The sequence below is a fragment of the Equus caballus genome, chromosome 9, assembly GCF_041296265.1.
Source record: "Equus caballus isolate H_3958 breed thoroughbred chromosome 9, TB-T2T, whole genome shotgun sequence".
NCBI lineage: Eukaryota > Metazoa > Chordata > Mammalia > Perissodactyla > Equidae > Equus > Equus caballus.
Window position 1 is genome coordinate 1,102,203 of NC_091692.1, and position 23,404 is coordinate 1,125,606.

The 23,404-nt window shown below is 36.2% G+C and overlaps 1 protein-coding gene across 1 annotated transcript in view; it reads left to right on the forward strand.

Moving 5' to 3' along the window:
- MMP16 (matrix metallopeptidase 16) overlaps positions 1-23,404 on the forward strand; it is a 285,236-nt gene that overhangs the window by 143,107 nt on the left and 118,725 nt on the right. The window contains exon 4 of the mRNA XM_070221375.1: positions 15,305-15,609. Coding sequence (XP_070077476.1) covers positions 15,305-15,609 — 305 coding nt within the window. The remainder of the gene's footprint in view (positions 1-15,304; positions 15,610-23,404) is intronic.

Sequence of the window (23,404 nt, forward strand, 5' to 3'; positions counted from 1 at the left end):
AGAAACTCTGTATGAGCACCTTGATACATACAAGGACCTTTGACATCGTTTTATGATAACTAGGAATGAAAGCAAAGGAGGACACTTCCTTATCCAGAAAAATGGCGTTTATTAAAATGAAAACCACAGCTTTATTTTATATTTCACATATAATAAATGTGAAGTATTGAAAAAAATCCTTGAGCAACAGCGACAACAAAAAATATCTGCTGCCTCTCCTTCTATTCGACAACATTGCATAACTGCTTATAGTCGCAAGGAAGTAAAAGATATAAAGGTATGTAAAGAAAGAAAACTTTCCTTAGTCACAGTTTATATTACTTTCTATATAGAAAACCCAGAATAAACTATAAATAATCTTTTAGAATAATTTGTAGAAATAATAAAAGAATGTAGCCAGCTTTTTAAAAAGATTGGTAGATTTTAGTTTTTTTAGAGAAATTTTAGGTTTACAGAAAAGTTGAGCAGATAATACAGGTAATCCCAGTATACTGCCCCCTACATATGTACACACGCACATAATTTCTCATATTATTAAGATCTTGCATTAGTGTGACATATTTGTTACAATTGCTGAGCCAGTAATTGACATGTTATTACTGACTAAAGTCCAGGTTACACTAGGACTTTACACTGTAAAACACACACTGTATCTTTGTGTTACAGTTTTACGGGTTTTGATGAACGCGTAATGTTATGTAGCATTACAGCCTCATACAGAATAGTTTCACTGCCCTAAATATCTTGTGTTACAACTATTCATCCTCCTTCTCCTCCCACAAAACCCCTGGAAACTACTGATTGTTTTAGTGCTTCTATAGTTTTCCTTTTCTGGAACGTCGTATAGTTGGAATTGTACACTATGCAGCCATTTCAGACTTCCTGCTTTCACTTGGCAATATGCATTTAAGGTTCCTCCATGTCTTTGTGACTTGATAGGTCATCTCTTTTTATTATTAAATACTATTCCATTGTATAGATGTGCCACAGTTTTTTTACCCATTTACTTGAAGACTTCTTGGTTGCTTCCAGTTTCTGGCAATTGCAAATAAGGCTGGTATAAACATTCATGGGCAGGTTTTGTGTGGACATAAATTTTCAACTCATTTGGATAAATACCTGGGAGTATAATTGCTAAGCATATGGTAAGACTGTGGTTAGCTTTTAAGAAACTGCCAAACTATCTTCAAAGTGGCTATACCATTTTGTGTGACCACCAGCAATGAGTGAAAGTTCCTATTACGCTACAGTCTCCCCAGCATTTGGTGTTGTCAGTTGTAACCGTTCTAATAGACGTGCAGTGGTGTCTTATTCTTGTTTTAATTTGAAATTCCCTAATGACATATGATGCCAATCAAGTTTTTGTATGTTTATTTGCCATCTGTATATCTTCTTTAGTGGGTTGTCTGTTTAGATCTTTTGACCAACTTTTAATTGAGTAGCTATTTTCAGAATTCTTTGTATATTTTGGATACAAGTCTTTTATCAGATATGTTCTCAGATATATCCTTCCAGTCTGTGGCTTGTCTTTTCATTCTCTTTACAGTGTCTTTTGCAAAGCAGAAGTCTTAATTTTAATAAAGTCCAACTTATCAATTATTTTCTTTATTATGCTTTTGGCGTTGTATAAAAAAAATCATTGACAAACCTAAGGTCACTTAGATTTTCTCCTATATTATAGTCTAAAAGTATAATAGTTTTTACACTTAGGTCTTTGATCCATTTCGAGTTGGTTTTTGTGAAAGGTGTAAAATCAGAGTCTAGATTCATTTTTGTGCGTGTGGATGTCCAGCTATTCCAGCACCACTTGTTGAAAAGATCATCCTTTATCCATTGCTTTTACTCTTTTGTCAAAGGTCAGTCGATTATATGTGTGGGTCAATTTCTGGGCTCTTTATTCTGTTTCATTGATCTATGTGTCTGACTTTTTTTCTACATAGAGAATCATGTCACCTGAAAACAAAGACGGTTGTATTTTTCCCTTCCCAATCTGTATATATTTTATTTCCTTTTCTTGTCTTATTACATTAGCTCAGCTTTCAGTACAATATTGAAAAGGAGTGCTGAGAGCAGACATCATTGCCTTTTCCCAGTCTTTGGGGGAAAAACATCTAGTTCCTCACCATTAAGTATGGTGTTAAGCTATAGGCTTTTTTCTAGATGTTTGTCAAGTCGAGGAAGTTCCCTCTATTTCCTGTTTGCTGAAAGTTTTTATTATGAATGTGTGTTGGATTTTTTAAATGCTTTTTCTGCATATATCTATATGAATATATGATTTTTCTTCTTTAACCTTTTAATGTGATGGATTACATTAATTGATTTGCAAATGTTGAACCAGACTTTCATGAGTGGAATAAATCCCACTTTGGCATGGTGAATAATTCTTTTTATACATTGTTGAGTTTGATTTGCTAATTTTTGGTTGAGGATTTTTGTATCTCTGTTTATGAGTGATGTTGACATGTAGTTTCCCATTCTTGTAATATCTTTATCTGGTTTTCATAGTAGGGTAATGCTTGTCTCATAGAACGGGTTAGGAAGTGTTCCTCCTGTTTGTGTTTTCTGGAAGAGATTGTAGAGAATTGATAGAATTTCTTTCTGAAATGTTTAGTAGACTTCACCAGTGCCACTGTCTGGTCCTGGTCCATTTTTTGTGTAAGTTTTTATAGGTCATGTCATTCAAAGGAGTTTGTCCGTTAAATCTGTATTGGACTGCCTAGGCTGCCATAACAAAATACCACAGCCTGGCTGGCTTACACAACAGAAATTTAGTTTCTCACGGACTGGAGGCCAGAAGTCTGACATCGTGGTGCTGTCAGGGTTGGTTTCTGGTGAGGCCTCTGTTCCTGGCTTGTAGACGGCCAGCTTCTCACTGTGTCCTCATCTGTCCTTTCCTCTGAGCACGCGTGGAGAGAAAGAGAGATTTTTAGTATCTCTTTCTCTTCTTATAAGGACATCAGTCCTACTAAATTTAGAGCCCCATCCTTATGACTTTATTTAACCTTAGTCATCTTCTTAAAAGCTCTGTCTGCAAATACAGTCACACTGGGCATTAGGGCTTCAGTGTATGAACTGGGGGTGGGGGCACAATTCCGTCCATGGCATCATCTAAGTCATCGCATTTACAGCCATAGACTTGTTCATAGTATTCTTTATTGACCTTTAATATCCATGGGGTCAATAGTGATGTGCCCTCCTTCGTAACTGATATTATTAATTTGTGTCTTCTCTTCTTCTTTCTTGGTTACTCTGGCCAGAGGTTTATCAAGTATATTGCTCTTTTTGGAAAAGTTGCTTTTAATTTTTTAATTTTCTGTATTGTTTTCCTGTTTGCAATTTCATTGATTTCTGCTCCAATATTTTTCTTCCATTTGCTATTCTTTTTCTAATTTCCTATATTGGAAGCCTAGATTAATTTTCACCTTTCTTTTTCCCCTATTACGCAATTAATACTATAAATTATACTTTAAGTACTGCTTTTATTGCATCCCACAAATTTTGTTAACTTGTATTTGCATTTTGATTTAGTTCAAAAATATTAAATTTTCCTTGAGATTTTTTTTCTTTGACGTGTGTTATTATAAGTATATTGTTGTATCTCCAAGTACTTTGAGATTTTCCCAGCTGTCCTTGGTGCATATTCCATGTGAGCTTGAGAATAATGAGTATTCTGCGTTTTTGACTGAAGGAGCCTATGTTAAATAGATCGAGTTGATTAATAGTGCTGTTCAGTTCAAATATATCCTTGCCTATTTTCTGTCCACAGGATCTGTTAATTGCTGATAGAGGGGTGTTGAAGTCTCCAACTATACAACAGTGTCTTTGTCTAGTTCTTGCAGTTCTGTCACTTTTTGCTTCATGTATTTTATTGCTCTGTTCTTAGGCACATCCATATCAAGGTTTCTTGTGTCTTCTTGGAAAAGTGACACCTTTATCGTTAGGTAATGCTTTTCTTTATCCCTGAAAGTCTCCCTTGCTCTGAAGAAGGCTTTGTCTGAAATGATTCCAGTTATTACAGTTTTCTTTTGATTAATGTAGCATAGTATATCTTTGTTTATCCCTTTACTTTTACTCTATCAGTGTCTTTATATTTAAGGTGGATTTCTTATAGACAGCTTATAATCAGGTCTTATTTTGTTTTGCTTTGTTTTAATCCACTCTAATGGTCCCTGTCTTTTCCTTGGTGTATTTAAACTATTCATATCGAAAGTCATTATTGATGTAGTTGAATTGATATCTGCCGTATTTGTAACTCTTTGCTGCTCGTTGCTGTTGTTGTTTGTTGTTTGTTGTTTTGTTTTGTCTTCTTTCTTTTTCTGCCTTCTCTGGTTTTAATTGAGCATTGTATGTATTTCCATTTTCTATTAGCATATCAATTATACTTTATTTAAAATTATATCAGTGGTGCCCCAGAGTTTGCAATATACATTTGCAAATAACGCAAGTCTGCTTTCAAATAACACTACACGACTTCACAGGTATTGCAGGTACCTTGTAAGACAATGTCCCTAATTTCTCCCTATCGTCCCTTATAACATTGCTGTCATTTTTTCACTTATCCATGTTATAATCACCCAATAAATTATTGCTATTATTATTTTAAACAAACTTTCTCTGTGAGATCAATTAAAATAATAAACAATTTTATTTTACTATTCTTTCTTTCTTCCCTAATGCTCTTCCTTTCTTTAAATAGATCTGAATGTCTGACTTATAGCAATCTCCTTCTCTCTAAAGAACTTCTTTTAAAATTTCACGTAAGGCAGTTCTACTGGGAACAAATTCCCTGTTTTTCTTTGTCTAAGAAAGTCTTTTTTCTCCTTCACCTATGAATGATATTTTCACTGGATACAGAATTCTAGATTGGTGGTTTTATTCTTTGGGCACTTTAACTATTTCACTCCATTCTCTTCTCCTCACCCCCACCATTTTATTGAGACACAATTGACATATAAACTGTATTAGTTGAAGGTGCGTGACTTAATGATTTGATATGTGTGTATATGATGAAACGATTACCATAGTAAGTTTAGTTAACCTTAAGCACCTCACAAAGTTACAGTTTTTTTCTTCTTGCTTGCATTATGTTTGAGAAGTCCTATGGAATCAGTATCTTTGTTTCACTGTAGATAGGTATTTTTTCGTCTGTTTTCTTTCAAGGTTTTCTCTTTGTCTTTGGTTTTCTGATGTTTGAATATACTATGCCTGGATGTAGCTTTTTTGATATTTATCCTGTTTTGTGTTCTCTGAAATTCCTGGATTTGTGGTTTGGTGTCTGTCATCAATTTTGGAATATTCTCAGCCATTAATATTTTAAATGTTTCTTCTGTTCCTATCTCTCTTCTCCTTCTGGTATTTGCATTATGTTATGTTACATCTTTGTAAATGTCCCATAGTTCTTGGATCCTCTGTTCTGTTTTTCATCCTTTCCTCTGTTTGCTTTTCAATTTGGGAAGTTTTTACTGGCCTAGCTTGAGGCTCACTGATTCTTCCCTTGGCCATGTTCAGTGTGTTGATGTGCCCATCAGAGACATTCTTCATTTCTGTTACAGTATTTTTGATTTCTAGCATTTCCTTTTGATCCCTTATTGGAGTTTTCATCTCTCTGCTTGTATTACCCATGTATTCTCTTCTTCTTGTCCACTTCTTCCATTAGAACCCTTAGGATATTGATCATAGTTAATTTAAATTCCTGGTCTGGGTCAAAAATCTCTGCCGTATCTGAGTCTGGTTCTTCTGTTTCCTTTGTCTCTTCAGACTGTGTTTTCTTCTGCCTTTTAGCATGTTTTTAGTTTTTGGTTGAAAGCCAGACATGATATATTGGGTAATAGTTACTGAGGTAATGCCTTTAGCATAAGCTTCTATGTTTATCTGGTTGGAAGTTTGGCTGTTTAATGTTTCCTGTGCTGAAGGCGTGAGAGGCTTCAGTTTCCTCCAGTGTCCTAGTTTTTGTCTTCCCTGTTGTCTTGGAGTCTCCCTAGAAACTCCTTCTTAAATAGACTTTGTGTCTTGCAGCTCTCTCGTTTGTAGCTGACCGTTACTGTGCTGTGTCCTATTGGTGTGGTATGAGGTGTTATAGAGAGGAAGCAGTCTGTAATCGTATGATTAATTCGCAGTGTTTTAAGTGAGCTTGACTTCCTGGGCTGTTACCCTCAGAACAGTGTCTTAGCCCTTATTTTTTCTTCCATTATATAAGACAGGAAGGCTAGAGGGCTGAATTTTGTAACTGCCTTTCACCTAGATCAGATGAGGTTCTGATAAAATAGTTATCTTGGAAGGCAAGTCTGCATTATCGAGAGCAGAATGCTCTGGGCATATTTCTAAATTGTTGCTTTTCCCATCCCTGTACTGGAAGCAGGAGGGGTTTGTCTCCTGTCTTTACCGTGAGAAGCTGGTGGGGCACCTGGAGGTAAAACTCATGAGTGCGTGGCGGTCCTCCCCTTAGGCTGGGCCTCCAAGAGTTTTCCATTCTTACAGTGGTCCGCACCCCTGTTAAATTGTCGCTGCCAGCCTCCTGGGATCAGGGCTCTTGCTCCTGATAAGCTGTGATTCTCTGTTCATCTTTCTCTCCACTTTGGGGGTTGAAGTTTGCCTGTGACTGCAGTTCTCAGAGGGAGCTAAGAAGAGTTGTTCCTTTCTGCTTTCTCAGCATTTTTCTTGTTATGAAGTTGGGAGCGAGGACTTCCAGGCTCTTTACAAATCAGAGCAGAAACGGGAAGTCTGTAGTCAGCTTTTCAATACAAAATCAACATACAAAGTATACAGCCACACACACACAAAGAGTGTAATCTTTACAAAAGTGCCGTTAAAATAGACACAAAAATATAAGAGAGAAGAAAATCCATCTGCCTATGTGTGTAAGCCCTTTATGAAGAAAATTAGGAAGCTTTATTGAAAGACATAAAGGAACACCAAAAATAAATGCAGAGATATATTTTGCTCTTACTAGAAATACTCAGTGTAATGAAGATTCAACTTTTCCCCAAATTCAATGCAATTCTAACAAAACTCCCAATAGGGATTTTGTATAATTTGACAACTGACTTGAAAATCTCTGGGGAATAGTGAAAGGCCCAAGATTAATCAAAATGTTCCCACCTGCTAGATACAAAGACTTACTTTAAATCAATACTAATTAAGGCAATATGTGGTATTAGCACAGAGACAATCAGTCCAGCGGTGCAGACAGGAGAGCACAGAAGTAGACTCATGCATAGGATAAGGTGATTTATGCCAGAGTGGACCTTAAAGATCAGTGGAGAAAGCATGGGCTATTTTACTCATTAGGTCACTCTGTGATCATTGGTTATCCATATGAAAACAATGAAATTAGATTCTTACTACATACCGTATAAAAAATTAATAAACTCTAATTGAATTAAGTGTATAATTGACTTTAGAACTATAGAATTTACTCAGCTCTGTACACCGATATTTATTGTTTTCATTTCCAATGCTATCCTTTTTCTGACCTGATTTGCAAACTCTTGGCAGGGTACCCTGTTGAGTGCCTCTGCAGCCTTAGGCGCTGACCATGCCATTAGTTTCAAAAAGAATGAAAGACGCTGTGAAGAGCTGATATGTTCAGAACCAATCGCCATTCCACTTGTGCTGTGTCCCTCTACTGACACTTGTCTCAGCCAGTTTTGAATATTCAGATAATTAGTGTCTGTCCCTTTAAACTTCCAGGTTATTGATAAGCACGTCACATGGTTAAGAGTCTTATTTTGGAAAAAGAAAGATGTGGGTTTGAATCCTGGTTCTGATCCTTGCTACCTGTAAAACCAGGAAAAGTTACTTAATCTTCTAAATCTCATTTTCTGTGTGTGCAAAGCAAATATTGTAATAATACCAATCTCATAAAGCTTGGGAGAAAACTAAGTTAGATAATGGGGGAAAAATACATTTGGCTTAGTGCCTGAAACATGGTTAGTGCTTATTAAATAGCAACTATTGTATTAACTCCTTTTAATTTGCCAGACAAATCACAGAAATTGTTAAGAGTATTCTAACGAGATTTACAAAGTTGAGAATGAAAGCTATGGATATTAAATTTTAGAATGAATATATGTAAGGCGTTAAGTTGCCTTGTGTATAGTAAGTACTATATAAGTATCTGCTACTACTTTTCTTACTGTATCTAGAGAAATAAACATAAAATGTGACATTTAAACTCAAAAAATAATTATTCCTGAAAAGGATAGCTGAAATGTGACATCACAGACTGCAGGCAGGAGCTGGAGTGCGGTGGTCGACTCTCGGTTTTACTTGATCACAAACTCATTATGAGCCAATGGTATAATGTGGCTCAAAAGAAGCTAAAATGACCAAATTAGACCGAGAGAAAGCAAAGTGTCAAAGGAGTGGTGATGATGATTCTTTTCTTTGCTTTGTTGGCCAAACCTTATCTGATATGTACTTTTCTCTTCAGGCCACACATTTTTAGCTGTTTCTTGGCATATTAAGTACACTCCTAAAAAAGAAGTCAGAATGCTAAGAGATCTTGAAAGCAGTCTGCGTGAGGAAGAGCTCAAGAGTAGAGCCAAGGGTTCTCAACATAATGGAAAGGATATTTACAGAAGTTTCCAGTTTTCTCAAATACTTAAAGGCTTTCAGAAAAATCTAATGTTTTGACCTGTTGGAAAATTAAGTCATCTGTCCTATGAGTCGTCTTCATCATTGGAGGCATAAAAGCCAAGAAATTTATTTACTTACCAGTGAGATTAGAGACCGCTCATGAAATAATTGGAAAGTTAGGTCATGTGACTTTAAGATGTCTTCCTATCTTTAAGATGTGGTGTGGGAAGGAACCTTCTGTAATCAGTCTGTGTAAAGGGAATGTCGAGGCTCCTGGGCCTTCCACTTTAACGACCTCAGTGTTTGATTCCTAGAAATGGGGACTTCTGAGGTTGTCCCAGAAGATTCATTCAAGTATCCTCAGGGATATGTATAACTCCAGCTGATGTATAATTTACATGCTGGTGATAATTTTAATACAAGGACTGGTGGCTATTCATCTCGTACTTGAATCTTTACCATCAAGTGTCTTTTGGCAAATTTTGCTTCTTGGGTAATTAGGTGGTATTTGTTGCATAAATGATTATTGAACAGCATTGTATGGCAGCGCTGACAATCGAGAGATGTGTTGGGCAAGACCCCGTTCGCATGGAGAAGGTCGTCTAGTGTGGGGGACGGGCATGTAGGTTAATAATTGCCGAATAGTAAATTATGTGTTATTTCCAGACCATACAGGAACTTCTTTATGTCAGAGATGAGACCCATTTTGTGTGCCCCAGAACCTAGTAGACTGCCTGTTGTGTATTAGGGTCTCAATAAATAGTTGTTGAATAAATTAACGAATTCTTAGTAGGCTTTGGTTAAACTTTATTCAAACCAATAATAGCAACTTAATGAAGAACAACGTTTTTAATAGATCTTTCTTCCCCAAGTTTACTGAATATTTTATAAAATAGACTTAGCCTAATTCCTTTTCTCTATAAAATCTAAACTCCGAAATAATACGTTATGTAATAAGTGGCCAATGGGATAGGTACTTAAACTGCCAGATGCATCTGTTTTTTAAGTTGTATTATATTAATAAGTATCCATAATATATTAAATAATATGATCATACTGTGTTATATTAATTAGTATAAGTTTTCCCAGTAAATTCATCCTCCAGCTAGCCCTGATTTTAAATGAATGCTTCTGTGACTACTGAGGACACACACTAGTGGTTATTATTTTACTTTCATAATATATGCAAAGAAAAGCAACCTAGAAGTTGCTAAGGAATAATCAGTTTCTCCTCAGAACCATTTCTCACTATCCTTTCTAAGCCCAGGGAGCTCACGGAACTTGATGATCCCATTGACTTGAAAGATACTTCAACTAGTGTGTCCAGAGGATACACAACAGGCTGAGAAACAGACACTTTTTAAATAAGACCCAAAGTAACATGTACCAAAGTCTGCCTTACCTGAAAAGCTGGCCTCCTGGGAAATAGCCAGATATTTAACGTAAGCTTTCCTAGGGGGGCTCCATATTCCATCTCTATTCTATGACCATTTCTTGTACTTAAAAAAACAATGAAGCCACATCAACTAAACGAACATAATATGAATAAAAATAAATTAGTCTATTTAGTTCTCTCCTGATAGAATAATACATTTTAGATATGGATCTGCTAATAATTTACCTATGCAATTTATTCTTTTTACTTTATTATATTCTTAGCAATTGTCTACTTTCCCAATTACAATAAATTCCATTTAGTTGCTAATCATGTTTCATAATGGGTTAATATGCTTTGCTGAACAACTAATTTTTGTCTCTTGAATTGACTAAAGGGTATTTAACCTTGTCCCATACCAAACTAATTTTGACATCAGTATATTATACGACTTTGGTATCTTAACTAGATGCCGAAGTATTCAGTTTCTCTTACTTTCAAAATTAGAGATAAACCTTTGAAAAAGATTTATCACTCTATCAAAATTTTAAGGGGAAATAATCATTATTAATATGTAGAATTTTTGTTAAATAAATTGGTCTGGATCCAATGATGTTAATCCTGGAGATTTCTGACTTTACACAGTAGTATTAGCTGTTGGGTAATACTTACTTTGTCTCTGGAGTAACTAAATAGAATTTTCTTGATTTGAAGGGGATAAAACCTATTGCAATGACCTTGTTTCTCATTTCCCTTAACTTCTATTCAGAACAAATGTTTAATATTTTTACATTTATGGAACTAATGAAGCAAAATAATTCTTACAGTGCTATCAATTAAGAAAGCACGCATGCTTCCGTAGAGTTTCATTAGTAAAGGTCTCTTCCCCTTAAAATTTAGTTTCTCTAAACGTCAAATTCTCATTTTTTTAAAATTACCCTAGAAACGTATGTTTCTATTGAGAATTATAAAGCAGAATACAAGCTTCTTTTAACTTTTAGTACATGATACCAGATAATAAAATATTCAGTTTTTTCTTACATTCATATTGCAGATAAAATAATACTTTGAAGAAGGTTTATCACTCTATGAAAAAGTTGAAGGGGAAATGCTCCACTGTTAGTGTGTGGAATTGTTACTAAATGAGTTGGTATGGGTTCAACAAAGTTAAAACTAGACAGCCCTGACTGAGATGCTCGCCTCATGTGTCGATTGGCATATCTTTCCTGCAGTACCAGTTGTTCTGACGAGTAAAAAGAGGTCTAAAAGTTGCCACTTCATCAATTTTTTTATGTAGGATTGCGTAAGGCATGTCATTAAAGATAACACATTAATTTGTTTAGGTAAATTTCCAAAATTTATCAAAATGGAAGTTTAAAAGAATCCGTGCAATGGCATAAAGAAAAAACTCAAAATGACAGAGACTTCAAAACATGAAATCAATTATCTTATTGAAATGAAAAGTATGTTCACTATTACTACTCTGTTTAGAAAAAGAAAAGGGAAAGTAAAAGCATTTTAAAATTAGCTCTGTTAGGTTTTTCAAACATGACCTTCATTTTATTCATTTTATGGTATTGTCTTTGCTTTGCAAGTGTACATATTAATTTTGTGCACCTTGCATTAGAATATGAAGGATAACAGTCTTAATTTACTCTTAAGATCACATGATCTGTCTGTACCCTTTATTATTTCAGTTGTTAGTAAATGGAAAATACATCTCTCAATGGCATAAAAGTTTCTAAGTTGGTTTTTGTTTGCACCTAGTTCAGAATCCAGTGCTGACCTAGAGGCATACGCCTGTGTCTTGTATTCGTTGATGAATCACGAATATCATGGTTAAGCATACTTTGGAAGCTAGTTAGTGCATAACTTTGAGAAACACAGTGATGTGTTTCACATCCAAATGGTACTGCCCATTTGTTATTCTTTATTATATTCTATTGCTTCATTTTTGTCAGAACCATTATGTATTTATACACATATCATACTAATATGATTTCACCTATTTTCTCTGTTGTAAGATTATCTTTTATTTGAAAATAATTTCTCCGGCACACCCTGAATCCGACACCAATTCCCATTAACCATATACTGAAACAAATTCTTCATATCTTCATGATTACCGCTCTAGTACCTATCTCTATCTTCTCTGGCTTAAACCCCTGAAATGTTTTACTGCTTTCATTCTTGTCCCTTTATTCATTTTTCATCAGAAACAGTGACCTTTGGGATAATACCAGGATACTTCTCTACTTAAAACTCTCCCATGGTTTCCTTTCATAGAATATAGGCCTCCCCCTGCCGGTTCTCTTTCATCTCATACCACTGTCCTCAGTGTTCATTTTGCACCAATTCACAGGCAATCCCATTCTTTGAACCAGCCACGTTTGTTTGGGCTTCTCACTGTTCCCTCTGGTTGGAAACTCAGTGCTAGGCTGTATGGCCCTTTGTCATTGAAATCCCATTTATCACCTACTCACCTCAGTCCCCCACCCCTCACTTATCGCCATCTCTGTCTTTTTTTGTTCTTTTTTGTTGTTTATCTTTTATGACTAAAATGTCTAAGTTCTACAGGAGCAGAGCCTTATGTACAGCTATGTCTCTAGTACCTGGAAGAGTACACTTTATGTAGTACATTTTTTCAAATAGTGTGTCATAGAAATACTTGCCCTTTCCTGAGAGGCTTCTGAGATCCCATACAGGGGGAAGAAAATAAAAGTCAACTAGGAAAGTTAATTTAGACAAAATTCAAAGTTACAACTGGAATGGAACTTTAAATTTCCCTCAAGAACTTTTCCTTTACATTCACGACTTGGCTAACTGACACAAGAGGCCCAGCTTTTGACCTGTCTCAGCTTTGACATGCCTTCCTCACTAACCTTAATCATTTATGGCTTTTGATTTAAAGTGAGAGATGCGCGACTCTTCCTTTCACTTCAACACTTAGAGGCCATTGTAGGGTTATTAATTGGCCCAATTTCAGTATTGCTGTGTCTCAGAGATAGGGAGGCCCAAGGAGAGGAAGAGAGAGGGGGGGAACGGCTGGTCGGCGGAGCAGTCAGTCAGAATACACACAGCATCTATCAATTAAGTTCACCATCTCATATGGGCGCACTTCGTGGCACCTCAGAACAATTGCAGTAGTAACATCAAACATCACTGATCACAGATCACCATAACAAATATAATAATAATAGTAATGAAAAAGTTAGACATATTGTGAGAATTATCAAAATGTGACACAGAGACATGAACTGAGCAAATGCTGTTGGAAAAAATGGCCCCAATAGACTTGGTCTACAGCAGGGTTGTCACAAAACTTCAATTTAAAAAATACATCTTAACTGTGGAGTGCAATAAAGCGAAGCACAATGAAGTGAGGTGTGCCTGTGTCTCCATGGGTGCTCCCCTGGGCCACAGCGTTGTCATCTGTCACCTGAATTTCTGCAAGAGTTCCCATGGGTCTCCCTGGGTCACCTCTTGCTCCACTATGATATATCTTCCACATAACGGCTCAATCGTTTATTTAAAGAATAAGTCAGATGTCACTTCTCTGCTCATGAGCTTCCAATTCTTCCTCTCTCACTTGGAGCAAAAAGCAAACTCCTCACAGCAGCCAACAGGGCCCGACCTTGTTTGATTTTCTGCTGTCTTTCTGACCTCATACCCTGACGCCCGCCTGCTCTCTCTGCTCAGACCACCCGGCAACTTTGCCATTCTCTGAACTTGCCAACGTCTCCACCTCAGGGCCTCTTGCTTGCCCTTTCTTCTTCCTGAAACACTCCTGCCCCACTCCCTTTCCACTTGGTTTCAATCCTTATTTTCTTTGTATGTAATAAATGATATTTACCATCAAATAGTCAATGTAAATATGGTCCAGAATATTCATTAGAAAATGGTGAAAACCGTGTTTTAGATGTGTAGTCTAGCTTAGAATTTAAGACAATAGATTATTCAGTCAGAATGTTTGGGTTGAAAAACCAACTCTGCCACTCTAACTTTTCTCTAAATTCCTCTAAAATAGGTATAATACCCATCTTATTGGGTTACTCAAGGGGTTAAATAAAATATTGTGAAATGCTTGCCTGGCTCATAGTAAATACTCAGTTAACACCATAATTATCAATTCAGCATGATTCCTGCCTAATATTTATAATTATGTTGATGTATAATTGTGTTAAATATAATCCGCATATTGTTTTTTCACTGGGAAATATATCTTAAATATTTTTCCATGCTGCTAAATAATCTTAAAATGGTGAAAATAGTTGAGTCCTATTTATATTATGACATGCAGTAGAAACACTGTAATTTAACTATTACTCCATTATTGTAAGTTGCTCAGCTTCTAATTGTTTTTTATTATTGCATTGCAATAAATATTCACCCACATATTATAATCTCTTTTATGTATTAAGACATTTCCTGAGTGTATATTCATGGATTCGTAGATATATATTATTGTTTGAAGGGATCTGGAACTTATTTATGACACCTATGAAATTTACTCATTGCCTTCACAAAGATGTTATGAACTTACACTACTACAATATAAAATACACATATATGTTTCATTTTTGTTCTATTTAGAAAAAGTAGAAAAAGAACTGAGAAAAGAGAAGTATCTGATTAGTGCTAAATAGAGAAAAATATTTATAATTTTTATCCATTTATTATTAGCCTCAAGACAAATAAACTAATTAAATGAATAATGTCCAAGTTACTTCTTTAAATTTATATAATTGTGAAATCCTTGTAGTAAAAAGGTATTTACTCACATTGCTTATTTTAACTACAAAGAACTAAGTATATAATAAGAAAACAATAGAACATGAAAAACTGTAATTAGTTGACCTTTTTAAAAACTAAGAGATAACTTTGTGTCTACTGAAGTGGTCTTCCTAGATAAAGAACAGCATGACGACATCATCTGGACATAACATGTGTGCACACAATGCTGTGCCCCTAAAAGTAATTGTAACCAGGAAGAAATTGAATGTTTTATTTCAGCTCAAACCCGCTACACCTGTTTGATCATTTGGCAAAGCTGCCTTTCTGTTGTTGCTCAGGAGGCGAAGTGACTGATTGATCTAATTACCCCACTGTTGACTGTTCTGCAGAGAAGGTATAGCTTTGGTAAACGAATACTACACTGCTGAGAATTAAATAACCCCAGCGTAGCAAAATCTAGCTATAGAGACAGAAGGAATTAATTTCTTTCCTATTTAGTATGACTGTTTTTCGAATATTTTACTCAACTGAATAGATCAAAATCTGTAATGTCAATCTGTAATAAGTAGGATCATGTATAACAAAGCCATACTGATTATTCTTTATTCTGAATTTCAGTATAAAGAACGTAACACCAAAAGTGGGAGACCCTGAGACCCGGAAAGCTATTCGCCGTGCCTTTGACGTGTGGCAGAATGTAACTCCCCTGACGTTCGAAGAAGTTCCCTATAGTGACTTAGAAAATGGCAAACGTGATGTGGACATCACCATCATTTTTGCATCTGGTTTTCATGGAGACAGTTCTCCCTTTGATGGAGAGGGAGGGTTTTTGGCACATGCCTATTTCCCTGGACCGGGAATTGGGGGAGATACTCATTTTGACTCAGATGAGCCGTGGACGCTAGGAAATCCTAATCATGACGGTAAGTGCATAGTTTTTTCCATTGTAAATGGTTCTCTTTTTCTTTTTGGAATGCCCAAGAGATTTACTGATTTACAGAATTTTAAACCTGTTTTTAAAATTATAAAACAATATGTGAGTCTTTTTATAACATTTAGAACAAGAATTTGTGTGGGTCATTAGATAATAATAGTTTTTCATGTGGTCTTCTGATTAAAGATTACAACTTTATGCTGTATTCTACAAATAGGCTAAAGTGAATTTTGTTTTCTATAATATGTTGCTTAAAAGATTCCATAGTATTTAAGTCATGGGACATGCATTAAGCAAATTCTGCTGTTTTTATTACACTTTATTCCAGTGTTTCCACTTGAAACTTAACCCTGATTTGTGGGATGGCTTCTACTGTATCTTTTCTTTGTTCTTTTCTTTTCTATTATTACTTTTCTAGTCTGCAAAATTTTGTCCCTTCTCTTTCATCTCTTAACCATTTCTTTGGTCTCCCAATCTGACACAACTACGTAATTTATTATTTTTGTACTATACTTTCTTTTTATCAAAAACCACTTTCTTGAAAATATGTTCAAACACATCTATCAGTTGTCTAATCCTTATAATTATTCTGATATGCAAAAATAATGTAAAAACAAAAAATTCCATAACTAAAGGAATAGTTACTTGATGTAAAAAGCATGCATGTCTTCCTGGACAATAATCCACACTTCAGTTTTATGGTTAAAAATATTCACAGTGTTGTAGGATCCTAGAGCTATAGGATTCCTGAGCCATCTCCCCAGTTCTTGTAATCCAGACTTACTTTTCTTTCTCACCATAGTAGAATGTTGTCCAAAATACAAACGTGCATCGTTTTAATGACAACTAATTAGCTAATAAAACTCTTAATTCCTCCTGATGAGTTAAGCCCAGCCATCAAATTAAGTTTTGTTAGTTCATTAGAAGGTTTAGTTAGCTGGATTAGTCTAACAGCCGCTCATTTTCAGAACACGAGGGGTTTGGCCGGCCCAGTGGTGCAGCGGTTAAGTACGCACGTTCTGCTTTGGTGGCCTGGGGTTCGGCATTTAGGATCCTGGGTGCACACATGGCACCGCTTGGCAAGCCATGCTGTGGTAAGTGTCCCACATATAAAGTAGAGGAAGATGGGCACAGATGTTAGCTCAGGGCCAGTCTTCCTCAGCAAAAAGAGGAGGATTGGCAGTAGTTAGCTCAGGACTCATCTTCCTCAAAAAAAAAAAAAAAATCCAGAACACGCAGTGTTCAAACACACTATGGATAGAATGAATTAGACGCAGTTAAACTTAAAATAACATCAATTTTCAAAGAAAGAAAATATAATAAATAACTGTCGGTGTTTTCCAAAAGAAAATAAAATATCTAATATTGAACAAAATGATCTTTTGAGTTGTTATTAATGGGTATGTTGGCTATAATACTATTATTTAATTATAAAGACCTGATGTGGAGACGAAAGGCAAATATGTTGGGAGATTTTACTGTAGTGGGGTGAAAAGCCAAAAACCGTGGAGTTCAATTCACTTCCTGGCTGGCTGACTGACAGTAGCTCAGAAGGCTGTGACAGCCCATGTGCTCCTTGTCACTCTGCATCTCCCATCGCAGGGCTGGGAGCATCGTGAGTGGAAGTGCCTCCTGTTCACGCACGATTAGCCTACTGTATACCTGACCATCTAATAATAAGACATGGAGAATGTCATAGCTGCCCCTTGCTGGTTTGATACATAAATAAAATGTGTTTATTTTATTTTTGTCAAAATCACAGAGACATTCTGATGAAGTAGTTCATACTCTTCAAGGCAATTGTTAGAATTATTTTAAGTAATGAAAGAACTGTTTGCATTCTCAATGACTGAGAAGACGAGCACGTATAATGGCATAATTTTGCCGACACAGGCAAAGCTGCGTTTGCTTCCGGGGGAAAGACTTTCTTCTGAAATTCTGAATTTATTCAATAATGGATCTGATGTTAAGGCTACTTTAAATCTGTAGCTTTGAAGTTCTGTTAATCTTGCTTTCTGGCCTCATAAATTTAAAATTGTTTTAAAATCCTATATGAAGGAAGTGCCTATCAAATGGCCTATATTTTCTCTTAAAATATTGAAATACTCAGGAAAGCTGCACAAAGATTCTCTATTAGCTGGTTTTTTAGGTGCCAACTAATAGTTTTTGAAAATATATAAAAAGTTTTAAGAACAAATCTGTGGGGGCATTTGATGACATAGGAAATGAGAATGTTTATGCTGATTTGAGTGTGATTGGTGTTATGGATGCTTAGGTGTTTTGTATGACTTAAGAAGTTTTCCAAGGAATGTGTATGTGGAAAAGAATTCTGAAATGGAACATATGAGCTAAAGGTGTACTATCAAGTCAGTGGACTTTTGACTCAGTTATATATTAATATAGTGATTATCTCAATTTATGCTGTGGAAAGACAGTATCTTTTGCACATAGGCATATTATTAAAAACCTAGACAAAGCAATTATTTAATATTTAGTGTTTCATTTGGAGGAAAATTTGTCTTTACCAGTCAACTAAGAATATTTTTCCTTTTGAGTTATCTTAAAGGAAATGACTCGGCAAAATAATAGTGTTTCAGAATTTCAGGGGATTAGGGAGACATTAACTGACTGTTCAAGATGTAACACCGTAAAGATTTACTGCTTAATTGAAATTCAGACTTTTAACCAGCAGCAGCAGGGCTGCTAGGGAAGTGTCAGCTGAAGTATTGATCGTTTATCAAAAGAACAGCCGCTGGCTTTGCTTGGGGTACTGGTGGATGTGGGGAGAATGAATGCATTTGTACATCCTGGGTCCTAACTGTCTGTGAGACTGTCTTTTTGTATCACAAATGCACAAGGCGCAATTCTGACGTCGTCATTGATAAACTTTGTCTTTTCTTTAATTCTGGTCCTTGAATACCCTCTGGCTTACCTACCTGAAAAATTTTCTTTCTCTCCTGTTCACAGCTCTGAAGCACCAAGAAAACAGAGCAGCTTGATAATTTAGCAAAAATGCAAATGAAAGAGCCTCTTGATAAGTATCTAGCTCATTCTCCACAGCATATTGCTCAGCTAATGAAGGCAATTTGAATTCTGTCTACCTCAAAAGAGATAAACAGTGTCTTAGGCTGCCTTAATTCATTGTTATCCACTTTCCTGTCATTTTCCTGATAGTCATGATACTTTTCGAAAACTTAGCCTAAAGCCCAATAAGTAAATTGCACAATAGTTATATTAAAATAAATAAATGCACACCACCACGTGTGGACACACACATACACACACATTCACACGTACCCCTAATAAAAATAATGCCTTTTTTTAGAGGGTTTTTTTTTTCATGGAATGGATATGTAAAACATGTGCATAGTAATTCTAAATAGAAAATGTTGCAGTCGTAGGGTGTTTGAAAGCTGCACATTGCCTGAATGTGAGTTGGAAAATTTAGCAAATGTTGAGATTCCTTTTGAGCGTCATCGTCATCTTGTTTCCTTGGCTACAGTAAAAATGGCACCGTCAATGTAAACACAGACTTATCACAAAGGTTCTTTCCAATTAGACATGTATCTAGCACAGTAATAGGATTCCAAATTGATAATTTCTCAGCAAAAGGGTTACCTTTGTAAACCTATGACAGAAAATTTCTGAAGACATATTTTACCATGTAGCTGCGGTTCTGTTAACAAAAGTACTGCGTTGCGTTGGCTCTACTTATTGTCAGAAAGGCCACGGCCTGAAGAAGGTGATGAGGAGGTGGTCAGGGCTGGCATGGGACTCTGTCTAAAGGCCAGGGAGACAGAAATGATGATAAAAATTTCATCTGAGACGTCAAATCCTTACTTCCATTACATCGTTGTGATGGTTCATCTTGTGGGTCAACTTGACTGAGCTAAGGGATGCCCAGATAGATGGTAAATATTATTTTTGGATGAGTCTGTGAGGGTGCTTCTAGAAGAGATGACCATTGGATTGAGGAGACAGAGTAAAGAGATCTGCCCTCACCAATGTGGGTGGGCGTCATCCAATCTGTTGAGGGCCGGGCCAGAATAAAAGACGAAGGCAGCAAGTTCTCTCTCTCTTCTTGAGCTGGGACATCCCTCTTTTCCTGACCTCGGATGTCAGAACTCCTGGTTCTTTGGACTCCAGGACTAACACCGTGTGCCCCTGGTTCTCAGGCCGCGGGGCTTGCGCTGAGTTATGCCAAGGGTTTTCCTAGGTCTCGAGCTTGCAAATGACAGATTGTAGGACCTCCATGACCTCATGAGCCAATTCCTATAATAAATATATTCTTATTCATAAATCTATATTTATTTTATTGGTTCTGTTTCTCTGAAGAATCCTGACTAATACAGTCATTAAATGTGAAGTGGTTGAATTCCACCTCCAAGCCCACTCATTCTTTGAACAGAACTAGTTTAAGTTAAATGTCTTCAGGATGCGATGCTTGAGTCAGTGGGTGTGATTTAGGCAGACCAGGGCGAGGGCACCTTCTGGAAGAGAGATTCTTGTCATTGGTGCACTAGTGAGAAAACACCTGTCCCGAGGAACCCCAGACCTGAGCCAGCTGTCTGCCACCTCCCACCCTTTCTGCTCATTTTGCAGCTGTAACTGCTGTATGATATTTCTCAGAGGCCCACAAGATTTGGCCTCTGATCTTTGAGGACAGGAAGACTTAGATGCTGAATGGATATTTATCACGAGGCCTACAGGTGCTACAGTCTTTGGGAATATTGTCCAGATCAACCTGTTCTGTGCTTTTTGAAGATAAGGGAAGGACGTGATCTGATGGGGCAGCCAAGGACCTTAACCCATCCTAAAACCCTGAGGACTTCCTGAGATTTTAGCTTCTAAATATTTTAGCTTTCTACCACTGAGTTCTTACCCGATCATGTTTTACCAAAACTGGGGAGCTTTCTCTCTCAAAGTTATTTGGCTTTCAAAACTGTCATGCCCGTTTTTTGTTTGTGTTTAAAAATGTGACTTTTTTCCTTCCTTCCTGGAATAAACTTCTTTTCACTGAGTTTATTTCATTTCACTAGACTGGTGACCTAAAGTTGCTAGTCTTGACTTTTTCAAAGCCTCTCGGTTCTGTCTCTTCATATGATTACCATGCAGTCTCTACTTGGTTGTTCATTTTTAGATCCTTGTGTGCAAGCGGAGAATAGCAGATGAATTTGTGTCATCACACTCAAAATATTATTTCATTATGTAGGTTTTAATGAAGTATGTAGATGGATCATGAACATTAAAATACACGTAATATAGAGCTCTCAATAAGTGAGACAGATAAAACCAGAAATCTCAATGGCTTAACACAGTAGAATTTTATTTCCTGCTCATGTGACAGAGTAGAGGGACTTCCACTCACTCAGTCAGAGACCCAGGATAATGGAGGCTCAGCCATCGTCAAAATGTGATTTCCAGAGTTGCTTCGGGCATCAACATCCAGACAGCAGCTGGGGGAACTGGGATAGATTTGCTCATAGAAGGGTGTGATGTACCAGACCTGCACGTGGTAAATAACGTTCCTGTTCAAGCTCCACTAACTAGGATTCTATCCCGTGGCCACACTTAACCACAGGGAAGGCTGGAGAAAGGGGATGGGTTTCATGAGCAACTCGTGAGTGTGTGCCACGCCAATATGTTGGGAGGTAAAAATAATATTAGTTTAATATTAGATACGCTCTGCATCTGTGGGTAAGTTGCTTAACCATAATTTACCTTAGTGCAGATTTTGACCTATTGACCATTATTTAGCTTCTGTTGCTCCTCTCCTTGTGTAGTATGTGTAGGAAGTTTTTTCTATTTGTCTTCGTATAGGTTATTTATCCTTAACTCTGGATGGTCGTCAACAAGGCAAAATGAAGTGGGAGTTTCATATTTAGCCATTTATCAATATAGAAAATTAGCTTCTTTAATTTTCTGAAAAAATCTAATTGGTTGAAATTAATAATTGGATAGGGGTTTTTTTTGCCCAAATTAGGAAGACTAAAAATGTATTTCTACCTTAGTTTTGTGCAATCATTTTTTGCAGAGTTACAAATATGCCATTACAAAACCTACCATACTGTCATTTTAGTAATTTCTTTATGGTTTAAACACAACAAAACTATCCACTAATTGTTCTCATGTTAACTTATAACTCACTTCTTCATTTGAAATCAAATGTTGCCACAACTCACCTCCTCCCACCCCTGTTGATTACATAGCAGGGAAACAGCAGAAACAGCCTCCGTTGCAATCCACAGTGGAATTTGCAGTAAATTTAATGCATCCAAGAACAAGACCAGGGGCTTAGAGGAAGGTCGTACCCCTGTTAGGCAATGCTGTACCAGATGTATTGACCTAACCCTGGAATATCAGCCTGCTTTCCAAGTTTCAATTGCAATGGTTATTTGACCAGGAAGCAAAAGAAAAGTAGGGAGATCAAAACATAACTAAAAACCCTCTCTGGTCATCATCAGGGTCGTGCAAAGTTGCATAAAGAAGAAAACAGTAAAAAAAAAAAAGTAATATCAGTAAGCAAATTTAATTGAGCATTTAGTATATCCCAGATGCTACTTTAAATTCATTTTATGCATTTAACTCATTTATTCCTCACAACAAACTTATAAAGTAGAAGTGTAACTACTTCTGTTTTGCAAGGAAATTGAGGCAGAGAAGTTTGGTAACTTGCCCAAGGTTTTATCTGGTTAGTAACAAGAAAACAATGCCATCAAAAAGATACCAAAGAATCAGGGAGAGGAATATTTACTTGAAGACTCAGGAGAAAAGTCTATTGAAAACATTTTACCAAGTGAACCAGAAAAACAATTTTGGAAACAACTCAGAACACCCATAAAGCCTCTCTATGGAACAGGAAAAGAAAACCTATTATTACTATAAAAACTGAATCTGTCATGTGGAAGAAAACCTGGGTAAGCATTTCTAGAAAAGCATAAAAAGATAAAATGATGTGAAACTCACGGATAGATATGGAAGACCTGGCAAATAGCTCCAGCTTAAGAACTATAGATTCTCCCAATGGAGAGAATTAGGGGAAAAATTAAAGCAAAAGAAATAAACACTTAATAGCAAAAACGTCTTGTTCTAAAACAAGACAGTAGTCTGCAGTTCAAAAGAAGCCACTGCATTCATTGCAAAATTAACAAAATCAGACCCATGAATATATATATCCCACAAGTAATGAAAAAGATCCTGTTAACCAGTAAGCTGGAAAAAATAATACAAGTTCTTCTCAGAGGACTGAAAAATAAGCCTAATCATTGATTTATTTTTACCTCTGCTATGCAAATTCCTGAAAGACAATGGAATAATATACACATAGACTTCTTTTATATCCTAATGGCCTGTTTGTTCTTTTTAGTATTAAATTATATCTTTGGTTTTAAAGTATTCCTATCTTAATGATACTTGTTTTAGAAATGATGTGCATCTGAGGGATTCTGCCTAGTGGTTTGGTAATAACATAGTATAGAGATAGAAGCAAAACTGGGGATGAACATTTAACATTTACATAACATTTGACATTAGCATAGAGGTCTGATATTACTGTATTTTCGTACACTCTCCTTTCAACAAATGTTTCATTGATCATGCTGAAGTCAGTAACATGACAGAAACCTATACTTCATATCGTAGGGACCCAAGGAATGACTGAGCATTATATAAAATTACATAAATATAAAAAATGATCCATAATATTTTAAAATAAGAGATTTTTTTTTTACCATCTAGGATAGAGATATAATACAAGCATTTGTAGTGTTGACTGTGAGAAGTGC